Source organism: Prionailurus bengalensis, chromosome C1 (genome assembly GCF_016509475.1).
Source record: "Prionailurus bengalensis isolate Pbe53 chromosome C1, Fcat_Pben_1.1_paternal_pri, whole genome shotgun sequence".
NCBI lineage: Eukaryota > Metazoa > Chordata > Mammalia > Carnivora > Felidae > Prionailurus > Prionailurus bengalensis.
The window spans coordinates 104,161,537-104,177,030 of NC_057345.1; the positions used below are offsets into that span (position 1 = coordinate 104,161,537).

Consider the following 15,494-nt stretch of genomic DNA (forward strand, 5'->3'; position numbering starts at 1 on the left):
CAGTGTGTTAAGGCATTTTATTGAAAAAACCAACACATCCTGTTTGTATACATTGGTCACTCTCCATCTCCAAGTTCAATCACATGTGCTTGAGAGCAGAGTGTGTGGTATTTTTCTGGGCTCAAGGTGTAAGCTGACAGGGTGTTTAAGAACTTGTCCAGTGGACAGAGCTGGTCAGGGCATCCTTTTGGCACCTGCTCCTGGGGAAGAGACAAAACTCAGCGGGGCCACTGAGGACCCTGGCCTGCTGTTTTCAGCTGTGCCCAGAGGTCTGAGGAACTTGACCCAATGGTGTGTGCATGCACACATGTAACAGCCTGGAAGGCCCCACTAGCCGGTCAGCTTCCGGAATAGGCGCACCATGCCCTACTTGAGACGGTCACTCAAGAACTGCTTCTTGAATTGACCGAGGAGACACGGTCACATCATACCCCTGAGCTGGGAGGCGAAAGTCTGCCCTGGGCGGGGGTGGGGTGCTCCAGCGCCTGACCCGGACAGCAGCTGAGGCACCGCAGTGCAGACAGCACACTGCCTCCCAAGGACACCAGCATTAATTTTCAACACAGACTCCCAGTCAGGATGCCACATCCTGGCAGAGACACTCAGGAGGAGGGGGTCCTGTTCCTAGAAGGAGTCTGTAGCAGGCTCATGATAAGGCCCAAATCCCAGCCTGCCACCATATTTCCAGTTCTGCCCTGTCTCTGGGCCATGGCTGTGAGTCACTCTATTGGGTCCAGAGAGCTGATTGTACCAAGGAGACTCCACTGGGCCCAAGGAGGGAGCCTTGGCGGTAAACCAGGTGAGCAGGGTTGGAGGAAGGGTGCCTCGCCACCTTACCTCCCCACGGTAATAGAGCTGCACAAACCACTCCTTAGATTCCCGGTGCTGGTAGAGTTCCATGGTTAGATCAACAGCAAACGGGGGCCATTTGTGGTCAAAAATCCCCAGGATGATTAAGAGAGGCATGAGGGTCACATCGTGAGCCGCATAGAGGTACAGCTTTCTGCAAGGAGGAAACAGTTCTCTATAGGCCTTTCCCTCAGGACTCAGAAGACCAGGATGATGTCTGCCTCCTTTGACACTTATCAGTGAGCCTGATGGAAAACTGCTTTGAAGTAGATGCTGGGGGAACCTTGATGCCACTCTCATATTTTCATGAGGAGGGATCCCCACTGGGATAGCTGGCCTTCCCTTCTTGCCCACCTGCTTGCCCACCCACCCACTCACCCCTCCCCTGATGAGTTTTGAAGTCGAAACCGAGCATGGGTCACTTGGTCCTACCTCTCTTCTCCCCTTGGGACCTGCCTGCCTGTGGCAAATGTCCCTCCTGCTCTCAGTTGTGTGATGAGTGTAGTACAGCATGCTCCTCCTTGTTGGGGAGGCTTGCAGTTCGGGGGAATTAAGTTCATTTCAAAGGAATATTAATAAGCCTGTTTGGCCTTCAATATATTCTCCAAAGGGCTTTAATCAGTAAGAAAGGTGCCATTTTTATCTTTATCTGCCCATCCCCTGCATCTATCTCTTTAAAAAGATCAAGGATTTCATGTGTTGACTTTTTTTTTCTTTTAGTTTATTTCGAGAGAGAGCGCACACACATGTGTGAGCAGGGGAGGGGCAGAGAAGGAGAGAGAATCCTAGACAGGCTCTGCTCTGTCAGCATGGAGCCCGTCGTGGGGCTCAAACTCAGGAACTGTGAGATCATGACCTGAGCCAAAACCAAGAGTCGGATGCTCAACAGACTGAGCCACCCAGGCACCCCTATGTGTTGACTCTTAAACTAGAAGACTAACACTGGACCCTGTAGTATTCTACAGATACAAAGTCAAGGGGGGCAAGGTGGCCAGGGCCAGTGAGAAATGTACTGTCACTGCAGGTGCTGTGAAGGACAGGGAAGGGCACTGGTATGATCTGCTCTTATAAATCTGGCCCAAAGTTCCTGAATGTTCCTATGTTACCTCACTGTCCCCTACTGTTCCCACGTTCGTGAGTTTCTAGCTATGTACAATCTCTCTAAAGAAGGCCGCCTACAACAGCGCTTCAACTGCAGTGTGTGCATAAACCCCTGGGGATCTTGTTAAAATGCAGATCCTGATTCAATAGGTCAGTCCAAATCTAGAAGCTCCCCCAGTAGCGGTGAAGCTGTTCACCTGTAGATCACACTCTGCCCAGCAAATGCCCAGGACACGTCACATTCCAAATCTGTGCCCCCAGCCAGGTTCCAGGCACTACAAAGTGGCGACAGAGGTTTAGGTGCTACTTCCGACATTTAAAAACGCCTCGCGGATATCATACCCTCGGTGAAGGTGTTCCAACTAAACAGTCTATTCAGCAATTGTATCAGCATGATATCATAATTAGCTACTCTTTCACACATGTTCCATTAGTAAAAAAAAAAAGGAAAAATAAATTTAGGGTTCTTAATCACTAACATAAAATTTTCAAACCATGGCAGGACTGCTGCAGCAGGAAGAATGGTAACAATGTTGTGAACGTCTTTGGGACTCCTGGCCTCTTACACAACTGCCTACTGTCACTGACAGCCTGGTTCTTGCCCCCCTAGAACCTGCCCCCCAGCACCCCAGCCCCCAGCCCTTGCAGCCAGAGGCCTCTCCTGCCCTTGGCCGCACAAAAGCCAGTTGCTGTGGCAGGTACCTGGTCTTGCCTGGTGCGGTGGCAGGGTCCGTGACTTTCCGCAGGTTGCTCTCCAGGATGTGGAGGAATGGGCCAACTGCCATCTGAAGGCTCTCCCTGCGGCAAGTAAACAACACTGAAGCTGCCGGCACACGGGGCTGCGGGCAGGTCTGCCACCGGGACCTCATGAGCCCAATCAGACGGCGGAGGAGAGAGTAACCTGCGGGATGGTGGGGGTGGGAGGGGGGCGCGTGGAGCCACCTCTGGCGTGAGGGTTCTCTGTGCACAGAGACGTCCAACAACAAAAGCGCCAGAATGTGGATCTGGTAAGAACACAACTGGAACGGCAGTGGTAACCAGGGTAAGTCAGGAAGAACCAGGCCCTCAGGGAGAAAAGAACAAGCTGGGAAGGGCAGGGCATAATGATTTCCAGGAATTCCAGAAGGCCCTTAGAAAAGGGATAGGAAGGAACAGCATCCCAAGCTAGGCTTCCCAGATGCCAGTCCTCCTCCTTTGGAGTGTAGACCACAAGGACGTGTCAGATGTATCTGATACAACACAAAGTTCAGCGGTGGTGCCCGCAGGGTTGGCACGGTGGCCACGCCACTTTCCCCCTCGGGCTTGTGCCTTATGATCACAGGGTGGCTGCTGCGGCTCAAAGCCTGTCTCCCAGTGGTAAATGAAGCAGTAAGCTGAGCAGGAAGCTGTGCAGGAAGCGGCACAAAGGCTTGGTCGTGGTGCCTCTCACTTTTTATCGAAGAGGACAAAACCTCTTCCAGAAATTCCCAGAGCCCAATCTGGACAAAAGGGAACGAGGTCATCATGACTGGCTTGGAGCAATCCTTTCATGGTGACTGGGTAAATACATGACCACCCTTACGATGTGTATAATGTGTAAATAAACGGGAATGTTGAAGTAATGGATGGGGGGTAGGCAACCAATACCATATGCAACATCTACTTTCCAGAAGAAGGTACACAGGCCAAGCCAAGTTGGCTGGCACTGTGAGGCCATCCAATTTGTCCTTGAGGAAACATCAGTTTTATGAAACCAGGGCTAACTGAAATGCAAAGAAGAGTCAAGGCTTATTTAAAATGCTTTACACTGGGAGAAAACAAACTACGGCCATTGGCCAAATCCGCTCCACCTGCCTGTTCTATAAATAAAGTTTAACTTGGAATATAGCCATACCCACTTGTTTGCGTATCATCTATGGCTGTGTTCATGCTACATGGGCAGAAATGAGTGGCTGCAACAGATAATGTATGGGCCATAAAGTCTAAAATATTTACTAAGTGTGTGTGGGGGGGAAGCACGGGGGGACAGTGAGTGATAAGTTAGGTCTGGTGGGGCCACTTCAGGAACAGATGAGGGAAGGCTGGCTGGCACAGCTGGAGTCTTCTGGAGGCCCCGAGCAAGTACACAAGCGGACACACTGAATCTGAGCGGGAGAAAAGCAGCCAGGGGTCCTTACCCTTATGCAACAGACCCTGCAAATTCCTGAAACGTTAGCTGGATTTTGCTCACACTTCTCTTCCCCAGGACTGATCCTCTCTTTCCCATCTCCTTCTCTACCAAGTTACCTATTCTGAGTGCAAGCTGGATATTCTTAACCAACCAGAAAAAGGTGTTTTATTTTTTAATTTGGTTAAGAGAGAAACTCTCCATTCTGGTAGGCAAGAAACAGGCCTTCTAAAAACAGAGCCCTAAGTATAAGCAACACAGAAAACACAGGACTGATAATCAGAAGAGCCTAAGTCCTGGCAGCTAGCTGAGCCTAGGGGAGGCTCACACCTACTTCATCTATTAAGCCAGGACTTGGACCCTGACAGGGAAATGACACCTACCTCATAGCGAGAACAGGAAAATGGCTTGTAAGTTGTAAACTGATGAACAAAGTCAGCAATCATTATTCTTCCGTCAGCTCTCCCCACCCAAACCCTTTGAAACTTAAAGCAAATGGGGAAAAAGTCAGTGATTAAGAGAAACTCAGTCGAGAGGTGACTCCTGGTTCTGCCTAACAGTGAACAGAAGCACCAGCTCACCAGTCCCAGCTCCAGAAGTATAAGGACGCAGGGCCGAACCCACCCAACAGGCCAGCAGAACAGGGTGATTTCCACCTCAGCACATGTAGAGACATGCGCTGGCAGGTGTGAACAGGCCTGGTGAACCCTTTTCCCCACACACAGGGAGGCCTGACCGAGCGTGACTTAGTGACGGTGGCTGAAGGCTTCTCACCTGTCTTCCCTCTGCATAACGTACAAGGCCGTGTCCACAGCTCTCTGCTCGATCATCTGTGCAAATCTCCTCAGTGTGGGGCAGCTCGGGAGGCTGTGCACCTGGAAGGGCCACAGGGACAGTTTCACAAAGAAATGCTTCTCGTTCGCTGAGCTCGGCAACTGACCAGCTTCCACAAAGCCTTCAGGGGCCTGTCTTCTACCTGGGAGGGCCTCAGCAGCCCCCAAAGCTACACCCCCAAGGCCCTTCTAAAGCAATTCCTAGAGATCTGGAGGCCCGGGGTGGGGGGGCGGGGAGGAAGCTGTTTTTCCTCCCTTTCTGATGGTTTCCGTCTACTCCAAAATGAAAAGCATTTGTATTTTTTTTTAAACTATAAAAATACATAAATAAAACACAGAGCAAGGAATTCGTAAATTTCCACATGGCTTTTATTTTCCCAAAATGGATTTCTAAAAAGTATGCCATGTAAACACTTTTATATAAACTCTCACCTTATAACCTTACATCTATATTACCCATAAGCACAGGGCATTTCTGCCTTCAGGGCACACTGTCGTCCGGACAAGAGAAGGAAGGGGGACCCAGGCTACACTGCACCGTTGGGTGTCTGCCTTTTGAATCTAGAGAAGGCTTTCCCATTGGGTGGTCTTCAGTATCCATTAGATAAAGAATCTATGGCTCGATACATTTGGGAAAAATAGATTTAAAGACTGATCAGCTTTCTTTACTTCTCAGATTCTTTAATATGCTGCTGTGTGTAGAGACTCTCCACAAGGTGATATAACAGAGATTCCAAAACAGTCAGACAGCAATCCCTCCCTACCCATCACCCACCCTGCCCCTGCTGGCCCGGGATGTACACATTCACATCATAGGTATTCTGGGGAATGTGCCTCGAGAAACTCTGATCTAGAATTAAATGACCATGTGCCTAACCAAGTGAGGAGTCCTCCCTACATGGGCCCTATCCCTCCGCTCCCACATCCACCCCACCTGCACGTCCTCCCACAGCTGCCTCCATAAAGGGAGACCTCTGCCTCCACCTTCACCTCCACCCCACACCCCTCCGCCCACACCCCTCCCCTCCACCCACACCCCTAGGCCATACCCCTCCGCCCAAGTCTAACTCAGGAGCCAGTAGGTCCAGCTGCCTATCCCCAGCCCCCCAACCCCCAGGGCCAGAGAAGGACAGTCACCCAACCTGCTCAGCAGCCACATTGTCAAGGAGGCTGAGGAAGTCTACTCCATCATTACTGGCAATGCCCATCCCTTCCTTCACCTTTTGCAAATCCTCGGAGATTCCTGGCTGCAAACAGGCAGCCTGCCTCCGGCCCCTGCCAAAAAATAAAAAGGAAACCCTTATATTGTATAGTAATTAACAGTTTACAAAGTGTATCTCATTCATCATTTGGGATCTCATTTAATCTTCAATAATAAGACGTTGGGGTTAGCTGGGTTTAGTCCCATCTTACACGAGTCAACTAAGGTTCTATGAATTCAAATGACTTATAAAATAAGTTAACAGGTACCAGAGCTAGAATAATAGCCTGGATTTCCAAATTCCACTCTAGCATTTTCTTCTATTATACCCAAAATGATACAACCATGGCCCTGCAGTCTGCTTGAAAACAATATTCTCTGTCTTCTGTGGAACACATACTACATAGTCTTTGTGCAGCCCAGAAATATCTGAATGCTGAAAAGCGCCCTGAGCCCAAACCGAGCCATTCTACAGGGCAGCAAGCTGGTAAGAGGAGGGAAATCTGGGTCTTCTGCTTGCCCATGTGGATTTGCAGTTTTATGACCTGTTTCATTGCCTTCTACCTAACCTGACAGTTTCGTCGGCCCCCTCGGAGAGCCCATGATGGCCGAGAGGACAATAGTTTGTAAAGGCAAACCCAGCTCGGGCTGTTGGTACCGGTTCTCTGGCCCAGCAGGTGGCCTCCCGTAGGCTTGCTGTACCTTCCCTAGAGGCCTGCCGCTGTGAGCAAGACCTTCATTTCCCGGACAGTGATGGCAGGCCTGAGTGCAAAGCAATCCTTCCCACCACTCACCCACCAACACAGTAAGCCTGGACAGGCCCTCAGGTCAGGCAGAGTCCTGCAAGCAGAAGTGCCACGAGGCTGGCTGTCCACACCCCCCTCCACCTCTCCCCCCCCCCACCCCCCCATTGAGCAAGAAGCCAGGGCGGTTACCTCGTTCTCTCCTGCAGGCTCCAACAGTTCTGGTAGTTGGGGTACAAGACTTCAGAGCTTGCTTCATCAGTGTGGATGACGACGGGTCCTGGAAGGAAGGTGAGAGCACAGGCAGGAAGAGGCTTCAGCTTGTCCCTCCCAGCATCCCCACCCCCTCCTTCTCTTGTCTGCTTTAGGAGACAGATCATCAAGGTCACTGTTTCAGGACAGTAACTGCCTTGAACATGCCCTGGCCTTGCCAACAGCAGCTCTTCTATGGGCTGAGAAATGGAGAAAGCAAGGAGCAGCCTTGTTCTGTCTGGCACAACCCCTCCTATTGGGCCACATATGACTAGAGCAGGTACAGACCTGGATCAGACTTGGGCATTCTAACAAAGAATGAGCTGTCCCGGACTCCATCAGAACTAGGTGACTTTCTTGCCTCTTAAAGTCCAATCCTATAGACCAATGTAGTGACTCAGCGCATGACAATCTAAGGAAAGCCACCACAAGGCCACAAATCCTGTCAGACCCCACAGCCTTGCCTAAAAGGAAAGCCAGGTTTCCAGATGAATTGCCAAGAACCACACGTTAGACCACAAATAATGTTTCTTATTATACAGTTGACCCTTGAACAACCCGGAGGTTAAGGTCACCAATCCCCCCATGCAGTCAAAGATCCATGTATAATTTTTGATTCCCCCAAAACTTAACTACTGATAGCCTACTGTTGACTGGAAGCCTTACCAATAACATAAATAGTTGACTAACCCATCTTTTGTATGTTATATGTATTACATACTGTATTCTTACAACCAAGTAAGCTAGAGAAAAGAAAATATTAAGAATAAGAGAAAATATACTTTTATAGTTCTGTACTGTACTTACAAAAAAAAAATTTATGTGTAAGTGGACCCATGCGTAAGTGGACCCATGCAGTTCAAACCCATGTTCAAAGGTCAACTGTATACCTCGCAGGAGCCCGCTACTTCTCAGAGCTCACAAGTACCTTTATCCCCTCCCATCAATACCCAGAGAAGGTGCTCTAACACCTTCCAAGGCTTTGCTCTGTGCCAGAGATGGCAAGGGCCTATGGCAGCTTCCTTTGCTACACAACTCAAGACCAACCTTCTCTAAATGGCAAAGAGACAGCTGCTGTCAGCAGCTCTCCGGAATTCACTCCGATCAATACAGGGTGATTAGGTGAATCTAAGCCCCAAAGAGCTATTATTCCCAAACAAAAATGTGACAGTCAAAATTCTAGTAGCATATGGTAACTTTACTAGAATATCAAAATTCAGACACACTTTGTCGGGCAAATGATCAGAGGCCCTCTCCAGACAGATGTGTCCTCTGAGCGGCAGAGTGTAAAGATGAAGAGTATTAGATTCTGAAGCCAGACTGCCATACTTTGAATCCCTGTTCCACCATTTACCAGCTGTGTGTTCCTGGGAAAGTCATTTAGCCTCTCTGTGCCCGAATTCTGTTATCTGTAAATTGGGGATACTATTGCCTACGGCAATACAATAGATACAAAGCTACTAAAAAAGCTTTGGGACATGGTCAAATTGGAGTCCCAGGGCATGCGGGTCCAGTGGCTCGTGGTGACACCACTTCCCTCCCTGTTGGGAATATGGGGCAGTCTCGGTCCGAGACCTGCCTGTAGGTCAGCCTGCCTTCAAGAAACAGCTTTCCTACTTTTGGTGTTTCAGAGGAAAGGGTATTTATTTGCCTCTTCGAAGCTGGGCAAGTGAAGAGCTCTCAGAAGGCCAGGCACTGTGGACTCTTCCAAAGCTCAGGGGCTCCTAAGGGGCAGCCCCTCTGTTTGCTCTATGTTACTCAGACACACCCTGCTTGTGCTCAGCAGCCAATTTCAGCCAGAATTAGCAGCTGTATCCAACCCCGACTAGGGTCAGGCTGGCCTTCCCAGAGGAGAAACCCTGGAGGTTTCTATTCTTTTACATAGTTGTTGTTTGTTTGTTTGTTTGTTTTAATAAGCCTGATGGCAATTTTATATCTATTTGAGATACTACAAAAGAAGCTAAGCAAGAACCTTTGCCTTATAGCACCATTTTAGTATTTCAATATTGGTGAGGTCGTGAGGATATGAAACTCAGACTGGCAATTACATGTAAATTTCAGTCAAGTATAAATGGCAAAATGAAGGTCCCTCTGATAGTCAAAGGCCCTCAATACATAAGATCCATGAGGGAAAATAACACATGTGGTCCTTGGTGGTGAAAAGGCTGGGCACCACTAGCTGTAATCACTCACCGGTTGAACATGTTAAAACCCAAACTCAATAGACTTTCTCAGTGAGGAAAGGCTGAACAGAATACTGTTAATACCATCTGAGTCATGCTGTGGGTTAACACCAAGACCAAGCCAATGGCAGCAGGCTTGGGTCTCGGCTAAGTGTTCCTCCTGCCCTCCCTCCTTTTCAGCGGTGTCTTACCTAAGCAAAAAGCCCCAGTATTATTCACAAGACCTGGCTGGGGATGCCTTAAGTGGCCTGTGTAGACGCTTAAGAGGAGAAGTCAGGGGCCAGAGGCACATCAGAGTGGCTGACACATCACCATGGAGGTGGAGGTCAGGCCGGCAAGGCCAGCAGGAGGCCAGACAAGCGAGGGCCCACCAGAGTAGGCACGCCATGGAAGCCACGTGTGCAGGAGAAGAGAAACCGAAGGAAAACGCACGAAGAAAGAGAGGCGGAAGGGCTTTGGAAGGAAGAAGAAAAAGCTCCTCAGGGACAGGGCAGACTTCTAGACTCCAAACTCAAACCTTCTTTCTGACTTTGGAAAAGCCCAGCCAGCAAACATCGGGTAGACTCCAGATTCCGATATATATTAGTGGAACGAACACTGGAAAAAAACAAAAAGGTAGAGACACTCAAAAAAGGAAGATTTGATTCTATACACTGTCTCATCCTACAGAGCAACTGGGAGGCTTTAAGATCACATGAGGGGGGCAATGGGACTGGGAGGAATCCTTTCTCTGCGGGATGGGTGCCCCAAGGGACCCAAAAGCCAATGAACGTGATCTCCACTGACCACATGTTCACAGGATGCTGTTATATAAGGGGAACTGCCCCAAACTACCTTGGGTGAGAATGGGCACCATCCTGGGGGGTCAGTACAGGTTTCCTCATGTGTAAGATCTTAAAATGGAAGCCACGTCCCTTTTACAAGTGACTCACAAGACCTCCAGTGGGTTGAAGGTTGGTGAAAGAAAGGGGATGTCCTCCACATAGCTCTTCCTCAGCCTCTGTCCTAGGGCAAACATCTGCTGCATGCCCACATTAGTCAGCTGTCCAGAAAACATGCCTCCCTGGTGCGGGGCAGAAAGAGAAGCATGAAAATAACCTCCCCGTCTGCAAAACTCAGCCCAGAGAAAACCATGGAAACTTTACAGGGGGCTTCCCAGGGCAGGGAGGCAATGCTCACCTTGAGTACGGTCTTACGGTACTGAGAGTCGAAAGGAGAATGTGGTTTCAGGCCACCAGCTAGATTGGTGACAGTGTAATCAAACTGAGTTTGGGGTGGGACCTCTAATAGCTGGAGATTCCACTCTGCCTGTTATGACCACAAAAAAAACAACACATTGTTTAGAAGGTTCTTGAAACTTATAGCATTAATATCCAGCAGCACCTGAAAGACATAGCTGGGATCACAGACACTAGACTCACAACCTTCCCATGGGAAGGAAAGAAGCTTTAACTCTAGCTCCAATTAAAGGAAGAAAAGACAGTAATTTATTATTCCGGGTACCCTCAGCCCAAGCCCTGTTACTGCTCCACTAGCACTGGCTATTAAGACGCTGCTCTGGCACTAAGCCCAGACTGCAGTAAAGGGGAGAAGTCACCAGAAGGCCTGGCATGCAAATACTTGGTGAATGAATGAATAAATGAATGAATAAAAATAGTATGACCTCAGTGAGCAGACACTTGTAAGATTTTTCCAGGAATCAACCTCCAGGTTTCTATGCCTCCCCTGCCCTTAAGGGCTTTACCTAATGTCCCCTTGCCTTCCTTTCATCGAGTTTCTCAAACAAGGGGCTGCCCCTTCTTCACTTCTTCACCATCTTCCTTTTCTCCTTGCAGTCTGGCTCCTGCTCCGCTCTACTGTCACGGTTTCAAAACATCCCCAGTAGCCACAGGTCTCAGAGCTCCAACTGCCCATGAAACTCTTACACTCGCTGAGTCAGATGTGATGACTCCAATTTTAAAAACGAAAATCTTTTCTTCTTCCCATATGCCAGCTCCTCTCCCGAACACATTACGTCGCTCGCAATGATGCCACAGGTCTCCTAGGCCCCAAAACTCAAACCTCTGACTCTCCCCCACTACTCCACCAGCCGCACTAAACTCTATGGATCACTGGCTAGGAAAAAAGTCATTCCCAAAGGTCCTCCTTTTATCTGGTAAGAGTGTAAAACCTTACTACCTCAGGCAAAAGCGTGTGACTGACTCCCTTCCCTCCACCCCCACAATCCATACATAGATACAATTCCCTGCCCCCCATTAATCTTGCTAAGCCACTTTCATCATGTCAATAGTTGTTTCCTAATGTTTCAAGAGATAGGCACCTGGCATTCCAGGACTCCTACACCTCGGCCGAGCCCCTGTCCCCTGCTATAGTGTCACTGTACCTCTCTCCTCCCGTCCCCAGATCAGACCATGCCCACTGCTTCCTCTGCATCTTCTTTCAACTTGCTTCCTGTGCTCGGAGGGACTCCTGCCCATCCAGCTTCTCTTCAAGGTCCAATGACAGCTCAAGTCTTACTTCCCTTCAGTGACTACTCTAGCTTTTAGTGCTTGTCTTCTTAAAAGTACGAGGACGGTGTTGTAGAAAACAACGTTGTGTGGCTAGAGCGTAAGTGTGGAGGACTGGGAAGAAATGGTGAAGAGAGAGCGGGAGACGTGTAGCACTTAAAATTACAAGATCATTTAACTCAGTTTCCCACTATGCGATTTCCCATTCCTTTTAAAACTAACATTTGAAAACTTACTATGTCTTGTAGCACTGTATCTATCTTGGCCCCTCCCAGAAATAGCCAAGGGGAGCACCACTGGGGGGGGACCCCAGGTTCCATTTACACAAAGGAAACCCTCTATCTTTCAAAGGGCATTGTCTTAGTCCCACCTGCAGCCAGTCCTCCAGACCTGGGCCTCTTCCCCCACTGGAGCTGCAGCAACTGACATCAGAAGACTGGGTGTTCAGAGCACAGACCTTCTTCTTACCATCCTGTAACTATGGCTCCTCCTTCCAAAGTTTTGATCCTGTAACTTGCCTGCATAAAACCCTTCCGGGGCTCACAGCTGCATGATGGCCCCTGCCTCTCCTTCTCTCTCTTCACCATTTCTTCCCTGCCCTCCACACTTACTCTCTAGCCACACAACGTTGTTTTCTACAGCACCGTCCTCGAACTTCCTAGCTTTTCAACCTCATGTTCCTTCTACCTGGAATTTTCTTTTCCCTTTCATCTGAAAAGATTTCTGCTTATTTCGCAAGACAGCTTAAACGTTCCCAGGAGCTGTGTCAATGGCCCCATGGTCTCAAAGTAGCCTCGGTGGCTCTTTTTGGTGGCCTTTACCAAACTGTATTAGAAGAGCTCCCTTACTAGTCTGTCCTGCTCGGCAGTCCTGCTCGGAGAAGAGAGATTGGGTCATCGATTTACCCTTGCATTTTGGAAGCCCAGCAAAGGGCCCGTACACAGATGATCTGCCATACCTTGTGGAAGAAACCAAGACTGAGATAGCATGATCCTGCCTTTTCTAGGTTTTCGGGTTAGCAGAGCTAGCAAGCTAGAATGGAAAGGACGGCAGCACCAAAAACAGAAACTGTGTGCCACAAGAAACCAGATGAGGGTCACAGTAGTTCAAAGGAGAGACAGACCTCTTCTGGCTGGGGATTCAGGAAAAGTTTCATGAAGGGATGGCCTTTGAAGTGAAGACGATTTAGAAAAGCAAAGACCTGGACTTGAGAGTAAAAGGTGGGTAAGGAGAGACTGGTATTCAGAATTCCAAGAATAGGAAAGAAGCTTGAGCGAAGCAGAGATGGCCGAGAATGCCATGTAGGAAAGAAGTGGTTTGATTGGCTTCAACCTGGGACCAGTTTTGAAACTTTTTTTTTTTTAAATAACAGCCCAGTTTGTTGTTGTTAAGTTTATTTATTTATTTTGAGACAGAAAGAGAAAGAGTGAGGGAAGGGCAGAGAGAGAGAGAGAGAGATGGACAGAGAATCCCAAGCAGGCTCCACACTGTCTGTGCAGGGCCCGATGCAGAACTCAAACTCCCGAAATGCGAGATCATGACCTGAGTCAAAATCAAGAGTCAGATGGTCAGCTTACTGGGCCACCCGTGCGCCCCACAAAATTTTTAATTAGCAAATACCAAGTAGAGTTTAACTTTAGATTTCCACATACAAAGGCAAAAACTGGAGTTCCTCTAGTTGAAGCAGGAGTGGGAACACAGAGCCGTAGCCCCTCATACCCTCTGAGGCCACAGGCTCCAGGGAATAGCTTGACAACCAGCAGCATAGATCATAACTAGAATGGGAAGTCTAGATGCAGAAGCCAACTCTCTGATGTCTGCAGAGGAGGGCCTAAGGCCCCATCTAAGGCAGTAGGAATAGAAGGGGTGGGTGCAAGAGATTCGAGTCAAACCTGGCAAGTGAGTGGATAAAAGCCTTATGTGGGGGCTATGTTGGTAGGTAAATAAGGAAGGTTGAAGAAAGAAATTACGTTGGTTTTGAGCCTGGGTGCCTAAGGCGACAAGGGTAATAGAGGTCCTCCTCGACTAAAACTAAGGCCAACGCAGAAGAACAGACAAACTGAGTTCGGTTTTAAGTTTGAGGTACCTTCTTTGCGTTCCCAGGGCTCCCAGCATAGGAATCTCTTTTCTTTCTCCTTTAGCACATCTTAAAATTCTTTTACAGCCGAGGCTGAATTATCCATCCTGGTAAGGCCATTGTCTAGCACAGGCTCCGATACCAAGTCCACAGGGTCTATTCAGGCTCACTTAAGAAATCTCCTCTTATTAGCGACAATTCACCAACAGAGGATCTTTGGTGTTTCCCAAGAGATGACTCCTGGCGGTCCAGTTCATGCCAAATCTACAATGCACGTTTTCAAGTTTTTAAGACTACACGATACACTAGTTCCATACATGGTGTCTAACCGCGCCTCCCCCCCCAACACACACTCTCATTCTTGTTCCTGCTCTTCAGCTTCCGAGTTCATGGCAAAGACTAACTTTAAAATCTTACTTATTTATGCCCCATTTTTAAGAACTAACTTAAAGGAGAGGATAACAAGAGCTAAAACAGAGTAAGACAACCCATTCAAAGTAGGCAAGAAAGACAACAGCAAACAAGTATGGGGACAAAAACTGGATACGGAAATAAAGTCTCTCAAAAAGGTACACTCTAAAGACCCACGGATTTCACTGTAGGTGGGCCAAAGATTCAGCGCTAAGCTTTCTGGCTTTTATGAAGGGAGAAACTCGATCAGCTAGACAAGCTTAAAGATAAAAGCAAGCCAACTGTTCAGGAGAAGCATACCACTTCTAATGCGAACAGACAAATTCCTCCCAAGGGTCCTCATAAAGAGGATAGAGTAATATAATGAACATCTTTTCACTAGTCACAGCAACGAGTTCTGTGGGATTGTTTCTCATAGTTTTCTCAACACAGAATGATGGCATCTCACCAAAGCACATTTCTGTGAAGACAGTACTATACCGGGATTGATATGCTACATTCCAGAGGTAAAAGACAAAATCTGCATAAAAGTAAACAAAACCCTTCCAGGTGTGGATTTTAGAATAAAGCGGTGGTTTGAAACCTTGGCTGCACACTGGCATCACAAACGAAACAAAACAAAACAAAACAGCCCCATCCTGAGCTCATCACATCTGGCTCTCCTGGGATGGGGCCTCAACTTTGTTAATGCTATCCAGTCCAGATAATTCTAAAGCTCCACCAGAGAAAATGTTGCCATGTCTGGATGCTCTGGGCCAGTTAAATCAGAATCTCCAGAAGGGACACCCAGGCATCAATATTTTTGAAAGCTCCCCATCGGAGTCCAAAGTCTTTCCAAGAACAAGCAGTCATGAACACTGCTCCAGAGGAATGAATGGGGCTATGGGCACATCCTTCATGCCACGCTTCCTGAATAGTGAGTGCTTCTCTTAGCTGAGCTCTGGGTAAGTATTGAGTAACAATTAGACTAACAGTACGCCTTCCAGCTGGCCTACATTACCAAATAAATAGGAACCCAAATGCCTTAATCAACAGTGGAACTGAGATAAGCTAGACTTTACTTTATAAAAACTGGAGGAACCTGCCTGAGTTGGAGGCCATCTTGCCTAGAGGTGAACTAAGGGAAATCTGAAAGCAGGGCCACACTTATCTTGTGAATATGTACTTGAGTGGAATCTCATGATCAGAAAA

General features: G+C 48.3%; 1 protein-coding gene across 1 annotated transcript in view; it reads right to left on the minus strand.

Moving 5' to 3' along the window:
• Nucleotides 1-15,494, minus strand: part of ACP6 (acid phosphatase 6, lysophosphatidic) — an 18,656-nt gene continuing 3,162 nt past the window's right edge. Inside the window, exons 2-10 of the mRNA XM_043576030.1 lie at nt 10,488-10,616; nt 10,241-10,371; nt 9,826-9,905; nt 7,066-7,153; nt 6,072-6,204; nt 4,871-4,971; nt 2,653-2,748; nt 838-1,003; nt 1-200 (exon numbers count right to left, since the gene is read on the minus strand). Coding sequence (XP_043431965.1) covers nt 57-200; nt 838-1,003; nt 2,653-2,748; nt 4,871-4,971; nt 6,072-6,204; nt 7,066-7,153; nt 9,826-9,905; nt 10,241-10,371; nt 10,488-10,616 — 1,068 coding nt within the window. The 3' untranslated portion in view covers nt 1-56. The remainder of the gene's footprint in view (nt 201-837; nt 1,004-2,652; nt 2,749-4,870; nt 4,972-6,071; nt 6,205-7,065; nt 7,154-9,825; nt 9,906-10,240; nt 10,372-10,487; nt 10,617-15,494) is intronic.